The 17,788-nt window shown below is 21.1% G+C and overlaps 1 protein-coding gene across 2 annotated transcripts in view; it reads left to right on the top strand.

Annotated features, from left to right (window-relative positions):
• The window catches only part of LOC122498341 (patched domain-containing protein 3), an 80,326-nt gene that overhangs the window by 48,376 nt on the left and 14,162 nt on the right, over positions 1 to 17,788 (top strand). For both annotated transcript variants that reach the window (XM_043606036.1, XM_043606027.1), the window contains exons 5-6: positions 115 to 458; positions 16,741 to 16,941. In XM_043606036.1, coding sequence (XP_043461971.1) covers positions 115 to 458; positions 16,741 to 16,941 — 545 coding nt within the window. The remainder of the gene's footprint in view (positions 1 to 114; positions 459 to 16,740; positions 16,942 to 17,788) is intronic.

The raw sequence follows: 17,788 nt of genomic DNA, 5'->3' as shown, positions 1-17,788 counted from the left end.
GGTTTTACTCAAAAAAAAAAAAAATTACTAAAAGTAACTCTACCATTTTTTCCCACGAAATAAATTCAAAAAATAAATTTACAATCCATTTTTCTCTCGTCTACACGCATTTAGTGGTTCAACATGGGAAGAAAAATTCCTAGAGGTTGTTGGCAATGCAGAAAATGGAAACATGTTCAAGCACATAAGAGTTGCGAGATTTGCCTCGAGATCATTGGAATTGGAATTGGAGGCGAATACAAAAACAGTGGTGCCTTATTTTACCAGTGCCTTTCTATTTATGGCCATTTTTTCCGTAATCACCTGCATGATGACCGATTGGGTTCGAAGCAAACCGTGGCTCGGTTTCCTGGGAAATCTTTCGGCAATTGCAGCGACCGCCGGTGCCTTTGGATTCTGCATTTACTTGGGGGTGGATTTCATAGGTCTCAATTTAGCCGCACCCTTCCTAATGATAGGTGAGTGATGACAGACAAAGTCTTATATAATTCAACGATTTTTTTTTATACCTGCTCTCCGATATTTGAGGGCATAATTTTTTTTTTTAAATTAAGAGAAGACCCTTTTTTTCCATCAATTTTCTCTCCCTCATCGACAATCATTCCAGGAGAGAGAATTTTCTTTAATAATTATACCATGACTGTAATTTTTTCGAATGATTCTTGCAATTTAACTCGAAATTTTGAACTAATAGTGATTTTTGTCTATTAAATACTATATTAATCTTTGTATTCTTTCATTCATTCTGTCTGCAGTTTGAAGTTAATTTTTGGGAATGCTTTTATTTTATTTCCTTTAAAAAATATTGTTTGACAAATCGAAAATATGCAGGTATTTTTTCATGATTAATAATAAAATAATATTAGAAATTAAAGAATTTAAAAAAAATTATGATTAACAAATGAAAAATATACCTATTTTGTTTGAATTTTCCCAGAATTTTTCACGAAACAATTGTCAATTTTTTGTTTATTATAATGCTTTTTTCTCTAACAAATTACGTTTAACCGATAAAAATTATGCAAATTTTTTGAAAAATTTCAAATTCATACCTTTTTGAAATTTAACAACTTTAAAAATATTGTTATAAAACATGAAGTTATGTTTTATAATAATTAAAGATAATCGAGAGATAAAAATTAATTATTTTATATTGTAAGAATATTGTTACTGAAACTTCTTTAAAATTATTTTCATAATCAATTTATTATCTAAAATTTTAACTAAAATTCATTTTTAAATCAATTTTTATTATAAAATTCTATGAGAATTCAATTATTTAAATACAAAAGTAAATTATATAATTCATTGTTTCTTAAATTTAATTCTTATAAAGAATTTTATTACCAAATTTTTAAGAATAGTAGAAATATTAAAAATTATTGAAATGAGGAAAATTTTTGAAAATAATTGAAATTTTCTCAAGAATTTTATTAAAAGTTTTGAAAATAATTGAATTTTGAAAAAGAATTTTTTTATTTATAAAGATAATAATTGCGATTTTGTCAAGTTTTTTTTTGTACATTTTTTAAACATAAGTAATTGAATTTTGTGATAAGAATTTTATTACTTTTGAAAATAATTGAATTTCTGGAATCATTTGTAACTACTTCAAAATTTATTTTTTTAGTGTTTTTAACTAAAATTCTTCTATAAATCCATTATTTTTAATAATTAATGAAATATATATTGACAAATTTAACTAATTTTAGAAAATTTTGAATTATTAAAATTTTTCAAAAATCTAAGTTCATTAAAATTTCTCTAATTAAATTCATTCAAAATCGTTTGAAGTTCATTTATTTATGAAAATTGTAAACGCAACTTTCTTAAAATTAAATTAATTTTGAAATATTTAAGTAAAATTATTCATTACCTAAATAATTTTTTTTTATAATTATTCAATAAAGTTATTTAAAAAGAAATTTTTGTCAGAAATTTAAAATTTTATTATTTATAAAAATAATTTAGATAATTCAAGCGAATAATTTTACTATATTTATGAAAATAATTCAATGTTATTGGTTCAAAAAATTTTAATTAAAATTTTTGAAAATTGTAATTAAGTTCCTTTGAGGAATTTAATTACAAATGTTTAAAAAAAAATTGAATGTCCATAAAGAACTTTATCAAAAGTTTGAAAAATATTTGAACTCTTTCGAAAAATTTTATTAAAATTTCTAAAAATAATCGAATTCTTTTGAAAAATATTATTAAAATTGTATTGAAAAGAAGCAATTGAATAAGTAATTAAATAAAAAAATAAATAGAGAAAGAAATAAATAGATGGATAATACAAAAATTTTGTACTGTAGAGAAAACAAAAGTTATACATTTTAAAAAAAAAAAAGATTTTGAAAAGAAATAAATAATAAAGGAATAAAGATAATGGAAGGTAATTATGATAATGCGCTGGCGAAAACAATGAGAGGATTAATTTTTGGGCATTGTATATATGTAAACAATGTGAAATGCAGAGTTTCTAATTATTCCACGGTCACAGCATGATATACAATGAAAGTTGCTAACTGTCTATCTGAGATAGTCAATCGATTTTATGTGCTTTCTCTGCATGTCCTTAAGATACAACATATGTTGTGTGCTAGAATTGATCTTTGACACAAAAGAAGATTTTCTTTTATTTAGTACACAAAACTACAGTCTTGTGAACATTAATACAAAATTTATTTCTTTTTATAGACACTTTACTAATTTACAATAATACATTTTTTCTCTCTTTTAATTACCATCCACTTACTCCAGACAATAAATTCAGTTACTAGACCTATATATTGATAAAGCTTCAATAATTTTCATACAATATTTACTTTCTTGCAACTACTTTCGAAAATCTTCTTTTGGTAAAGAAAAGTGATTTTTTATTTAAGTTTTAAATTTTCTTAATGAATAAATCTGAATTAAATTAGTAATTAGAATAAATAGTTAATAAAAAAAAGGAAAATGAACATAAAAAATTATTTAATAATAATTATTTACGTAAATAATTAAATAAAAAATATTTATTTATTAAATAATTATTATTATAAATATTTATAAACATAAATGATTAATAACATAAATATCTGATACAGCATAAGTAATTATTAATAAAAAAAATTATTATCGTAAAAAATTATTGTCATTAAACATAAGTATTTATTAACATAAACAATTATTAACGTAAATAATTTTAACGTATATAAATAATTTCTTTTTAAATTATTAATTTTATTCATTTTCTACTACTTATTTATTTTTCTAATTTTCTTTCAAACAATTTTTTGTACCTCTTTTTATTTTTTCTTTAAACAAAAATTTTTTCTCTCTCTCCATTAGTCAATTTTTCCCAGTTTTCTCACTATTGTCGAAATAATTTCGAGGAGTTTGGGAGGACCGAAGATTTTACATAATATTTACCCGGGCCCCTCTTTCTATTCGTTGCAAAAAGGCGACTATAGAAAGTAAATTTAATATAAGAAGTTATATAATTGAAAAATACCTATGCAAATGAAGTTGACACATCAAAAATAAATCAAACAAAACGAAAATATCTGACGCACGATACAAATTTCCCATATGAATGAAGAAAAAAGGTGAAGATAATTTTACGTAAAAAATATTTCCCTTCGAACATTTTTCGAAGAGATTTTTTCAAACATTTTTTAGAAAAAATATTCGATGAAAAAAACACTTAAATGAAATTGAAAAATAATTTTCAATGATTTTGTTTTCAGTATTTGAAGAAAGTACAATTGGATTCAAATAAAAATTATCTGAATTAGGGAAATATTTAATAGATTGTCAAGTAATCGGTTATTTGAATTAAAAATAAATTTTTTCCTCAGTGTGTAAGATGAAAATTTAAATGAAGAAGAAATTTTTTTAATTCCTAGAATAGAAATTATTTTTTTCTACAATCTCTATTAATAGTTTTGTCCTTCCTTCTGTAAAACTTGTATTTCTAAAGAATTAAATGAATTTCCTTGAGGAAAAACCTGCAAAAGTTATCATCAAGGATAAGACCTCAATGAGTGATCTCAAATTGATTGGAAGGAAAGTTTATGTATCATAAAAGTGAAGAATAGTCGCACAACGTCTCTCTCACTCATGGCTTTTGTTTCTTGAATGGCGATGAGTACCAATACGGGTTAAACGTATTCGTGACGATGAATTTATATGCTTTTTGAATAATAAAAGGTGCGATGTTTTATAATGGGCCTCAACAAATGGTACTTTTGCTAACACACAAATCAAGGTCATTTCGCTCGTGTAATGCTACTCTTTAAAAAAAAAATGGATCAACAAAAAATAAAAAAAGGTTACAGCATCGAAATTAATTTCAGTGACCCAGATATATTCAAAATGAACTCAAAAAAAAAAAATATTATTCTAAACTTGAATAAGTTCTAATTTTAATTAATTTGAGTTAGTGACTGACTTTTTGATTTTTAAAGCAGTTAAAATTTACTGATTTAAGAGTAAAAATATTTTTCCAGTAAATTTTGAGTTTTTTACTGATAAGAATGCAAAAAAGTCAGTTAGTTACAATTTTAATTGATTCACATTTATTATTAGAGAGTATTAAAAAATTCATATACACTAAAAAAAATTTATTCAGGGCTCGAACCAGTGAAAGTATTTAAAAATACGGATTTTACGAACCAAAAATGAAAAATTACGGACCATTTACGGACCAATTATTACTGACAAAATATAACCAGTCCGAGTAAAATTACAAATCATTTTACTTAAAACTATAAATTAAATTTTTTTATAACTATAAAACATGAAGAATTTTTAACTAAAATTCTTCTTTCAATCAATTATTTATTTATTTTTAATAATTTTCGAAAAAGTTCTTTGACAATTTTCAAAAAAATTAATTTCAAAATTCAATTATTTCTTAAAATTCAATCTATATTTGCTTTTAATATTCAATTCAATTATTATCTGAAATTTTAACTGCAATTCATTTTTAAATCAATTTTTATTAGAAAATTCTACTAGAAATCAATTATTTAAATACAAAAATTAAATAATTTATTGAATAATTAAATGTTTCTTAAAATTCAATTCTCATAAGGAATTTTATCAACAAATTTTTAAATAATTGAATTCTTTTGACAAATTTTAATATAAAGAATAATTACAATTTTGAAAAATTCAATAAAAATTGTATTAAAAATGATTGAAATTCTGCGGTAAGTTTTAATATTTATAAAAATAATTGAGTTCCTAAAAGGAATTAGATTATATTTATGAAAATACTAAAATCCCTGTAAAAAAATTTTATTATTTAGGAAAATAATTGAATTTCTGCAATAATTTATTTGTAACTTCTCTAAAACTGAATTTTTTGAAAATATTTTTTTAACTAAAATTCTTCTTTAAATCCATTATTTATAATAATTTTTGAAAAAGTTCTTTGAGAATTTTCCAATTTATTTGTATACATACAATTAAATTTTACTAAATTTCAATTATTCGGATATTCTTCAATAATTAAATATATGTTGGAAAATAAAAACTTGATAAAAATAATTTCAAATAAAATTCAAATAAATTGTTTCGAAAAAAATAATTCTTTTACAGAATTGTTAGTTAAAAGAATTCAATTATTTAAATGCAAAAAATTAAATAATTTATTGAATATAGTTGAATGTTCCTTAAAATTGAATTATCATAAAGAATTTTATCAACAAATTTTTAAATAACTGAATCCTTTAACTTATTTTAATAATCATATTTTTAAGAATAATTACATTTTTGGAGAAATTTAATTAAAATTGTATTAAAAATAATTGAAATTCTGCAATGATTTTTATTATCTATGAAAATATGTAATTAAATTCATAGGAAAAAAGAATTTTATTTTTTACGAAAATTATTATTTATGAAAATAATTGAATTAATGAGGAAGAATTTTATTAAATTATTTTTAAATAATTGAATTCTTTTGGAAAATTTTATTAAAATAGTAGATATTAAAAATCATTGAAATGAGGAATTTTTTTAAAAAAATAATTGAAATTTTGTCATGAATGTTATTAACATTATTGAAAATAATGGAATTTCGGTAAAGAATTTAATTATTTCGAACTTTTCGTAATTTTTCCATCAAATTACGGACTTTACGGACCCTTTTTTTTAATAAAACGAAATCAAATAAATATTTACTTGAGTAAAATAATTTTTATGTAAATAAATAATAAAATAAATTTAAATCAAATAAATTGTATTTAGACCAATAATTTTAGTATTTAAAGCAAATATTGCGTTTTTACAGTTTTGCAATTTATTTATTTATTTATTTAATAATTTGTACAATAATTTATACAATGAACAAAAAATTTGTCTGATTCAAATAAACTTTTCTGTTTAAATAAACATTCATTCGAATCAAATATTTTTTTTAATCAATAAATTGTCTTCGATACAATAATTTCAGTATTTGAAACAAATATTGCGTTTTTCTATATTTTCTTCAATTTATAGAATGAAAAAAAAATCATTTGATTTAAATAAACGATTAATTGTATCTATTATGAAACAAATATTTATTTAGATATGAAATAATTTTTTATGTCAATTAAATGCCATTTGCTTCAAATACTGAAATTATTGATTCAAATATAATATAATAGACTTAAATAAATATTTTTGTTGTAATTTAAATAATATTTAATTTTCATAATTGAAATAAATATTGTTTGATAAAAACAAATTTTTTTTTTTTGACAATAGACAAGTATAATCGTTTATTTGAATCAAGCAAATTTTTTCTTTATTCTGCAAATTAAATAAAAAAAAATAGAAAAACTCAATATAAAGAGAGGAAAAATTATATTAGTGAATAAAATTATTATTTAGTAAAATTTTTTCTCTATTTTCAAAATTTAATCGACAAAAAGGAAAAATAAAAAAAAATTCTCAATAAAATACTTTTTCACAACATTGAAATTTTAATTTGTTTAAAAGTGGAAACTATTTCGTGGGTCAAATATAAAGGAACACGTGCCTTCGTTTGAAAAAAAAACGTGCCAATTTTATTCCAAGATGCTTTCTAATTTATTCCTTTTCTAAGTTTCGACTTTAGTTCTTTTTCAATATTTTATGTAAACATTTTAATAAATTGTAAACACTAGAAAAATCATCTCATTTGGTAAGATGAACGAATTTTGTGATTCACAACTTTGTTAATTTATGAAATAATTAAATCTTTTTTCCTAAAGTTTGGAACCTTTTTTGATCAAATATTTAATATTGAAATATTTAATATTAAAATAATTAATATAAGTATTATTATATCAGGGATCAAAGGGATTTTTTCACATATAATATTAGGTGAAAAAGGGGATTTTCATTTTTAAAAATAAGATTAATTTTAAAACGGGAAATTTTCAATTTAAGTAAAAAATAACCGATAGCTTATAGTCACGAATTACGAAAAATATTAATGACAATTTAAATTAGACTACAACGCTTATAAATATTTGAAAAGAAATTTTGCAAAACGAACATATATTTTCTGATATTTTCTCCAAATATAATTATCAATTCTACAAAAAATAAAGCGATGCTGATATTTTTCGTTAAATAAATGAATCAGAATTTTAAAATTCTAATTCGAAAATTTAAAAATTAAAATTACATTTTACATATAATTCATAATTATATTTTTTTCAATATAAATTTACTTACGAAATAAATTCGTCGGGAAATAATGTTGTTTAACTTACCTGAAACAAAAAGAAAAGGAAAATTATTATCAAAAAAATGAAATTGACACAAATATAATTTCTCTTTTAATTTAGAAAAAAATATTAAAATATGTCATTCATTTGAACGTGGAAAACTTATAGGGAGATAGAAACTCTAACAAAAAAATGTTTGTGACCTTTTGCTGGCAATCAAAATTCATTCTCTAATTACACTTCTTCAAATAGAAAAAGTACAAGAGGAAATAATATGTAACAGCGAGGAAATGAAAATTTCTATTTAGATCCGTGCACCATCCCACGTAATTCGTCGATTAGAAGAGAAATGTTTTGTCTTCCTCTTTTAACACTGTAATTTGTGTACATAGAGTGCACATTTGTTAAGTGGGCGGGCATAGCGTTTAATGAAAAATTTTTTAATGAAAACCTATAATTCGAATATCAAAATTACACGTGATAGCTTGATCCGAAAAAAATGTCTTGAATATTCTTTTCTATTTATCAGCCTGCTCACTTTGAGAATAAATAAATCAATTTATAAATAAATCAATCAATAATTAAATAAATAAATAAATAATTACCTATATTATATAAAATTTAAATTTTTAAATTAAATAAATAATATTTTCATAAATAAATCAATGAGAAGTCGATAACTTTTCTTAATTGATAAATAAATAAAAGTTCTTGCACGAAATTAAAAATAATATAAGAAAATTTTAATTGCGTCAATTATGAAATTTTATTATTCTTAGAAAAATAAATTATCATATTGTCATTTCTCTATATATATGTACTAATTGTAAGTGCATAAAGATCGATAAACGCAATATAAATAAGGAAAGGATTTTGAAACTCTCTAATACAGTGAAAAGGAAATTACAAAATTACTAGAGTTATCATTATAGAAATATGTGTATAATTTCATTTGCTTTGACAAAATAGTATGGATTGCGATCTTTATATCCTGTCGCGAATATCCAGTATATAGCAAAAAAAGGAAAGAAAAATAATAAGCAAAATTTAAGATTGTCTATCTTTGCAAATTTGCAGCCAATTCCCTTATTTTTTTATGCTGATTACTATTTATAAACTTTTTTTTTATACTATAGTTATTTTTACATTATTTTCTTTTATTTTTATAAATTTTTTTTTTTATTTATTTTTGTTTATTTTTACATTTTACTTTATTTTTTGTTATTTCTTTTTATTGTTTACTTTATTTTTATTTATTTTACTAACTATGTATTCTTCACTTTTATTTATTATTCACTTAACTTCTATATTCGTTATTTATTTTTTTATTGGGTAATTTTTCTTTTTATTGAAAAAAAAATTAAATTTTTAGAATTCATAAGAAAATTCTGAATTTTTGTGTCATTTTTGTTTGACACATAAACTTTAAAATTACCACGAATTTTAATACAAAACTTTCAATTTTTTCAATTCCTGACAAAAATTTTTTTTTAAATAACTTAAATATTGAACAACAAACACAAAATAAATAAATTATTTAATGAATAATTTTACTTAAATATTTCAAAATTAATTCAATTTTAAAAGAGATGCGTTTACAATTTTCATAAATAAATTAACTTCAAACGGTTTCAATTTGAAATTTTATCAAATTTCAATCTTGAATGAATTTAATTAGAAATTTTAATGAACTTAGATTTTTGAAAAATTTTAATAATTCAAAATCTTCTAAAATTAGTTAAATTTGTCAATATATATTTAATTAATTATTAAAAATAATGGATTTATAGAAGAATTTTAGTTAAAAACACTAAAAAAAATTGAATTTTGAAGAAGTTACAAATGATTGCAGAAATTCAATTATTTTTAAAATTAATAAAATTCATATCACAAAATTCAATTATGTTCAAAATTTACAAGAAAATCTCGACAAAATCCCAATTATTATTTTTATAAATAAAAAAATTCTTCTTCAAAATTCAATTATTTTCAAAACTTTTAATAAAATTCAATTATTTTCAAAACTTTTAAATAAATTCAATTATTTTGAAAAATTTTCCTCATATCAATGATTTTCAATAGCTACTATTTTAATAAAATTACCCAAAAGAATTCAATTATTTAAAAGCAATTTTAATAAAATTGTACGCAAAAATTTAATTATTTTCATATAAATAATAAAAATTTCACAGGAATTTAAATATTTACAAATTTTTTATAAGTTTCTTCTCAATAATTCAATTATTTTCAGAAATAATAAAAGTCACCACAGAATTTGAATTATTTTTAATGCAATGTTAATCAAATTCCTTGAAAAATGTAACTATTCTCAAGAATTTTATTAAAATTCGTCAAAATAATTCAATTATTTAAAAAGTTGTTAACAAAATTCTTTATAATTATTACATTTTAGGAAACATTCAATTATTCAATAAATAATTTACTTTTGTATTTAAATAATTGAATTTTCATAGAATTTTTTAATAAAAATTGATTTGAAAATGAATTTTAGTTTAAATTTTAAATAATAAATAGAATATGAAAATAATTTTTAAAAAGTTACAGTAACAATATTCTTATAATATAAAATAATGATTTTAACACTCGATCCTTTTTAATTATTATAAAACATGAAAAAAACGATCACCCGGATCGAAGACTCGGATAATTAATAATAATAATAATAATAATTAATTTCTTCATGTTTTATAACAATATTTTTAAAGTTGATTAATTTCAAAAAGGTTTGAATTTGAAAATTTTGAAAACCTTAATTCCTATGGAAAAATAATAATAATTAAATATTTTAAATATTTAAAAAAAGAAATTATTGTTTTCGAATAATTTTAGAATTAAAGATTTTCGTAAATAAATTCAACTTTTTTCAATAAAATTTTTTCCTTTATTTTCTAAAAATTCAAAAATTTTCAGTTTCATTTTCAATAAAATTTTCTAATTGACAAATATAATTTATAAACATTTTTTTCCTATATTTTTGAAAAACTTTGAATTTTATTAAAATAACTAAAATTAAGAAATAGAATTGATGGAAATTATTTCCTTATGAAAATTGAGAATTTTCTACAAAAATATTACGAAACGGGAATATCTAATGTTTTTCTTCCCAAAAGAAAAAAAATGAATTTGTAAACAATATTTTTATTAAGAAATAAAAATTATGCATAAAATGGGTATATTTCCTACTTCTTAGTAAAAATTTTTTAACAATTAACAATTCTCTAGTATTTTTTATAAATAAAATGAAGAATAATAAATTTGCATAATAATTTAGATCAGTCAAACGAAATTTGTTATAGAAAAAAGCATATAACAAACAAAATGGGTATATTTTTTATTTGTTAATCATAATTTTTTTTAATTTTTCTAATTTGTAATATTATTTTAAATCATGAAAAAATACCTGCATATTTTCGATTTGTCAAACAATATTTTTTAAAGAAAAAAAAGGGAATACACAAACTAACTTCAAACTGCGGACAGAATGAATAAAAGAATACGGAGATTAAAATAGAATTAATAATTAATGTTTTCCTAAGTTTCAAAAACTACTAATTGTTAGTAGAAAATTTAATTTCACTTTTAAAATGAAAAAACAAGTATTTAATTATTCAAAATAGAGAGATTACCATCTCCCAAATAATAGAACAAATTTCTAATCGCGAATTAATTAAACCTTGAACATAATTATACAAATCAACAAATCTGAAAAGCAGGATTAATAATCATTACAAAATAAGATTAAAATTGAAAAAAAAAAACAAAAAAAGGTCTATAAATGTTGCAATAACACCGCGAGATTTGTGACCAACACAAACAGTCATGTGTGAACGAACGCCTTGTCGTTTATAATGAACACTCATCATCATGCCAATGTCGTTGGTAATATTGCAAATAACGTTATAACAAATCACAACTACTGCACCAGTTGATATAATATAAACAAAATAATTATTATACATACGCAGTAAGCTAAATATGGAAGAAATTCTGTAATTTCAAAATAAATTTCAACATACGACTATATAAATCTCTAACTCAAAAAACTGTTCTAATAAATATGCAAAATATATCATAATTTCTTTGACATAAACACGTGTTCGTTTTGGATAAAAAAAAACTCTTTCTAACATTCGAACTATTGAATGAAAGTATCAACTTACTATTAAATAAATTCTGATCAAATTAATAAAGTTATCTAATATGCCCATTGGGTATCATTTATTTTCAAGGATTCGTGAATATATTATGATTAAATTTAATATTTCTTCGATACATAATCAATTACCGAAGAAAAAGAATTTCTTCCTTCAACTCTTCAACGTTAGATATATTCTCGAAATAATTTGGCAATATTTCTAATCAAATCATTCGGTCAAATTTATGACAAAAAACTTTCGCTTTTGCGAAATTATCACGAAAATGGAAAATTATTTTTATTTAATATTCAGTCAGTTAATTCAATAATAGTTTTACTTTTTTCTTTATTTGAAATTACAAAGCCTAACAGTACATTTAATTAAATTTATTAAATAGATAACGATGACTAATCATTATAGTTAAATTCACTGTTATTATTTCTCTTAACAATAAAAAATTAGTGATTCGAAGTTTTTTTTTTGAAAAATATTGTTTTTATTTATTAGTGGAAATTATTATTCGTATTCGCTAAATATTTTTCACTACAATTGTACGTTTCCTAATTGAATTACTCAATTTCACATATAAGAGTATAATGTCCCGATTCTCTTAACAAGAGAAAAAAAAAAATAATGGTCTTATTTGAAATTCCTCCGCAGAATATATTATTATTCTTTCGCAACAAAATCTTTATAGAAGTTTATGTGCCGAAATAAAATATAAAATTTTTCGCATTTGATTGGTCAATTTTGAGCGTGAATTTTTTAATGCACGTGGTTCATTGAGCACAAATAGAATAATAAATCATATTGGCTCATTTTCCTATCGTTCAACGTATATTACTTAATTCTTTTTGTACTGAGAGCTTGATCCCCAGTTGTGCATTGCAGGAAGTCGTTTGATCTGATCTGACGTACTTTATGTGTATAGTGAACTAAAGTTGTTAGTTCGCTTTATCTTTATAAGCATTCAAAGTATAGGAAAACGAAAGCTTCCTTACAATAAATATATATATGTATATATATGTATATATAAATATAAATGCTTTATGAATTTAATTTCATCTTTTATAAACTTTCATTCGCGAGTTCGATACAATAAACGCCCGCGCGATATGAAATATATATGTATCGAGAGACTATTATTTCATTTTTTTTCTTCTTTTTTATTTGACGCGCGCATATTAAACTCCCCTATTTTGATACCTACTTCCCTTATGTACATTTTTTTCCACTTTCTCTACGAGAAAAATTTGTGAAATTAGAGAAATTAATTAATGAATCACTCTTGCGATTTTAATATTTAAAAAAAATTATAAAAAAAATATATATGGGACATTCCACGTCAACACGGACAGAGCTCTAAACAAAAATTGCTTTGATGGATTTAAACGTTCTAGGGCTTAAAAGATTTCTACGTTCATGTACTTTAAGATGTCGATGGGCGTTTTTTGCAAAATTCCATTTCCGATGCCAATAGAACTGTCAAAAGTCAAAAGATCCAAAAATCTCAAAATACTTTTATGAATTAAAAGCAAAAAACGAGGTAAATTATTCTGTAACTCATTCTTTATCAGTTTTTAGGGTTCCCGAATATAAATCTAAAGTTTTTTTTTTAAAATCCAAAATGGCGAATTCAATATGGCGGACAAAATTCAAATTTGATCCGATTCCCTTAAAACGTGTTACTCGGGGGCTTTTGGGGTCGCAGATTATGAATATGAAGTTACTTTGTAGAAATTCAAAATGGCGGATCAAATTTTTTAATTTGATCAGATTTAATTAAAAAGTGTTACTCGGTGGTTTTTAGCGTATCTGATTATGAATTTGAAGTCTCAAACACAAAGTAACTTCATATTCATAATCTGCGACCCCAAAAGCCCCCGAGTAACACGTTTTAAGGGAATCGGATCAAATTTGAAAATTTTTTCCGCCATATTGGATCCGCCATTTTGAATTTTTAAAAAGTGACTTCAGATTCGTAATCAGCGACCCTAAAAACCCCCGAGTAACAAGTTTTAATCGAATCTGATCAAATTTGAATTTTGTCCGCCATATTGAATTCGCCATTTTGGATTTTTAAAAAAAAACTTTAGATTTATATTCGGGAACCCTAAAAACTGATAAAGAATGAGTTACAGAATAATTTACCTCGTTTTTTGCTTTTAATTCATAAAAGTATTTTGAGATTTTTGGACCTTTTGACTTTTGACAGTTCTATTGGCATCGGAAATGGAATTTTGCAAAAAACGCCCATCGGCATCTTAAAGTACATGAACGTAGAAATCTTTTAAGCCCTAGAACGTTTAAATCCATCAAAGCAATTTTTGTTTAGAGCTCTGTCCGTGTTGACGTGGAATGTCCCATATTTATATTTCAAATTAGTCGAAATTTCTACTATAGTTGTTTGTAATTTTTACTAAAGTTTAGTAAACAAATTTAAAACTATAAAAAATTGTACTCCAGGAATTAATAGAAATTATTTTTTAATTAGTGGATGATGACTGTTCATAAATTCAGATTTAGACGGAAAATTATTTAAAAACATATTCCCAACAAAATATTTCGAAAAATTATTCTAATAAAATATTTTAAACAATATATTTCAAGAATTAATTTTGTGAATAAGTAAAAAAAATAATAAATAAAACTATTCTAAAGAAATATTCTAAATAAAATTTATGAACAAAAACTATTCTAAAAAAATAAAAATTCTATACAAAATGTAAAAATAATATTCTTAACAAAATATAAAATGAAAAATTCAAAAAAGAATTCTAAACAAAACATTTCAAAAAATTATTCTAAAAAAAAAATTTTAAAGAAAATATTTCAAGAACTAATTTTGTAAATAAATAAATAAACTAATAAATGAAACTATTCTAAATTTTATGAACAAAGACTATTCTAAAAAAAATTCTATACAAAATGTAAAAATAATATTCTTAACAAAATGTAAAATGAAAAATTCGAAAAAAAATTCTAAACAAAATATAAAATAAAATATTCTAAACAAAATATGGAATAAAATATTCTAAAAAATTATTCTAAATAAAATTATAGTTAAAAATATAGTTAAACATTTTTTACTATAAAACTATAGTTTTTTCATGAATTTTATTTTGAATAATACAAAAAATATTCTAAACAAAATGTAAAAAGAATATTCTAAACAGAATATTTCAAAAAACTATTCTAAAAAATTAATCCAAACAAAATATTTAAAAAAATTATTCTGAAAAAATGAGAAAAAAAATATTCTAAAAATATTAAATTCAAAATAAAATATTCTAAACAAAGTATAAAAAAAATTATTCTGAAAAAATATAAAAAAATTTAAAGAGATGTAAAACAAAATTTGTGCATCAAGAAATAAATTCTATTCAATATAAAAAAACATTCTAAACAAAATATTTCAAAAACTTATTCTAAAAAAATATTTTAAATAAAATATTTCAAGAATTAATTTTTTAAAATAAATAAATAAACTAATAAATAAAACTATTCTAAAGAAATATTCTTAATAAAATTTATAAACAAAAACTATTCTAAACAAAAAATTATATACAAAATGTAAAAATAATATTCTTATCAAAATATAAAATAAAATATTCTAAACCAAATATGAAATAAAATAGGTATACTAAAAAAAATTATTCTAAATAAAATTCATGAAGTTTTTTCATAAATTTTATTTAGAATAATAATTTTTTTTAGTATATTTTATTAATAATAAAATTATTATTATTATTATTATTATTATTTATTATTATTATTAATTATTTTTAGAATAATACAAAAAATATTTTAAACCGAATATTTCAAAAAACTATCCAAAAAAATATCCTAAAGAAAATATTCTCTAAAAATAATAAAATACAAAATAAAATATTTTAAACAAAGTATAAAAAAATATTCTAAACCAAAAATGAAAAAAATATTTTTAAAAAATTAAATATAATAATCTCTGAACAAAATTATTAAAAGATAATATTTTTAATAAACGATAAAAAATGTATTTAAAAAAGACTAAAAGAGAGAATGCAAATTTAAAAGATATTAATTCCACAAAGTGGGTCATAAAATTTTTTTCTCTTCCACAAAATTATTCACATAAAAATTTTTCCTCATGTCATGAAAACTGATTTCTTTTCATATACATAAAAAGCAGTGTAAAATAAAAATGAAGTATTCGCACTATAATGCGTCAGTTGATAATAATTATTATTAAATTCTATATTAAAAAAAAACGGGAAGAAAAAAAACAGCAAACCGTAATTTATCGAGTTAAGTCCAGTCACACTAAAAGTGCGGTATAATGAGATATGATTTATTAATTTTCCCTTTTGTTATAAGTGAGATGATTCATTGCGCGTTAGTTTTTGTGGTTTATTAAGCCACAGATATAAAAGATGTGTTTGATATAGACTGACTAATCCGTGTAATTTAAAGATTATTTCATTGCCTAGTATATTGCAATTCAAAACTGTTAAGAAAATATGCGCATGCTTTCAAATATACATATTTAATCCGAGTTCTTTAATTTGAACAAAGGATTTTGTCACTTTACAGTGTTTATAAACAAAATATATAAAGAAAATTAAAAATTAATTATTTCAAATGAAAACCAAATTAAAGTGACTTTCAATTAACTTTAATGCTGCATTTGTTTATCATTTAATTAAAATTATCACAAAGCAGTAAATTCAATTTGAAAAAATAAAAATTTAGTTTTACTTTATTTTGTTTTAAAAAAGGCCTCGTCCCTTTTATTTTTTTAAATAAATAAATGTAAAATTAATTTAAAAAAAAAACAAATAATTTCATAAAATAGAGAATTTGTTTTTAAATTTTTATAATTTAACAAAAATATTTGTAATGCTTTTCAGGAATCGGAATCGATGATACATTTGTGATGCTGGCAGCTTGGAGACGAACAGATTTCACAAGTCCAGTGCCTTTGAGAATGGCAGAGACCTTAAGTGAAGCTGCAGTTTCCGTCACAATTACATCTTTAACTAATATGGTTTCCTTTTTCATAGGAATATTCACACAGTTCCCTTCGATTCAAATATTCTGCATTTACTCAGGTAAATAATTTAATTTTCAAATATAATTTTTTTATTTGGTCAAATAAATAATTAATTGTCCATTACCAATTAAACTACTTATAGAGAAACAAATAAATAATTCATTATTTCAATGAATATTCATTATTTGTAGCAAATAATTTTTATTAAAGACATTTAATTGTTATTTGCTTCAAATACTGAAATTATTGCGATTCAAATACAATTTATTTGATTTAAATAAAAATTATTTAATTCAAGTAAATATTTATTTGACTCAAGTGAATATTTATTTGACTCAAGTAAATATTTATTTGACTCAATTAGATATGTATTTGATTCAAGTAAATATTTGACTCAAGCAAATATTTATTTGACTCAATTAAATATGTATTTGATTCAAGTAAATATTTGACTCAAGTAAATATTTGAGTCAATTAAATATGCATTTGATTCAAGTAAATATTTGACTCAAGTAAATATTCATTTGATTCAAGTAAATATTTGACTCAAGTAAATATTTATTTGATTCAAGTAAATATTTGAGTCAATTACATATGCATTTGATTCAAGTAAATATTTGACTCAAGTAAATATTCATTTGATTCAAGTAAATATTTGACTCAAGTAAATATTTATTTGATTCAAGTAAATATTTGACTCAATTAAATATGTATTTGATTCAAGTAATTATTTGACTCAAGTAAATATTTATTTGATTCAAGTAAATATTTGAGTCAATTAAATATGCATTTGATTCAAGTAAATATTTGACTCAAGTAAATATTCATTTGATTCAAGTAAATATTTGACTCAAGTAAATATTTATTTGATTCAAGTAAATATTTGACTCAATTAAATATGTATT

Source organism: Leptopilina heterotoma, unplaced genomic scaffold (assembly GCF_015476425.1).
Source record: "Leptopilina heterotoma isolate Lh14 unplaced genomic scaffold, ASM1547642v1 Lhet_10, whole genome shotgun sequence".
NCBI classification, from domain to species: Eukaryota; Metazoa; Arthropoda; class Insecta; order Hymenoptera; family Figitidae; genus Leptopilina; species Leptopilina heterotoma.
The sequence above is the reverse complement of the archived record's forward strand: the minus strand, read 5'-3'. Positions and strand labels throughout refer to the sequence as shown.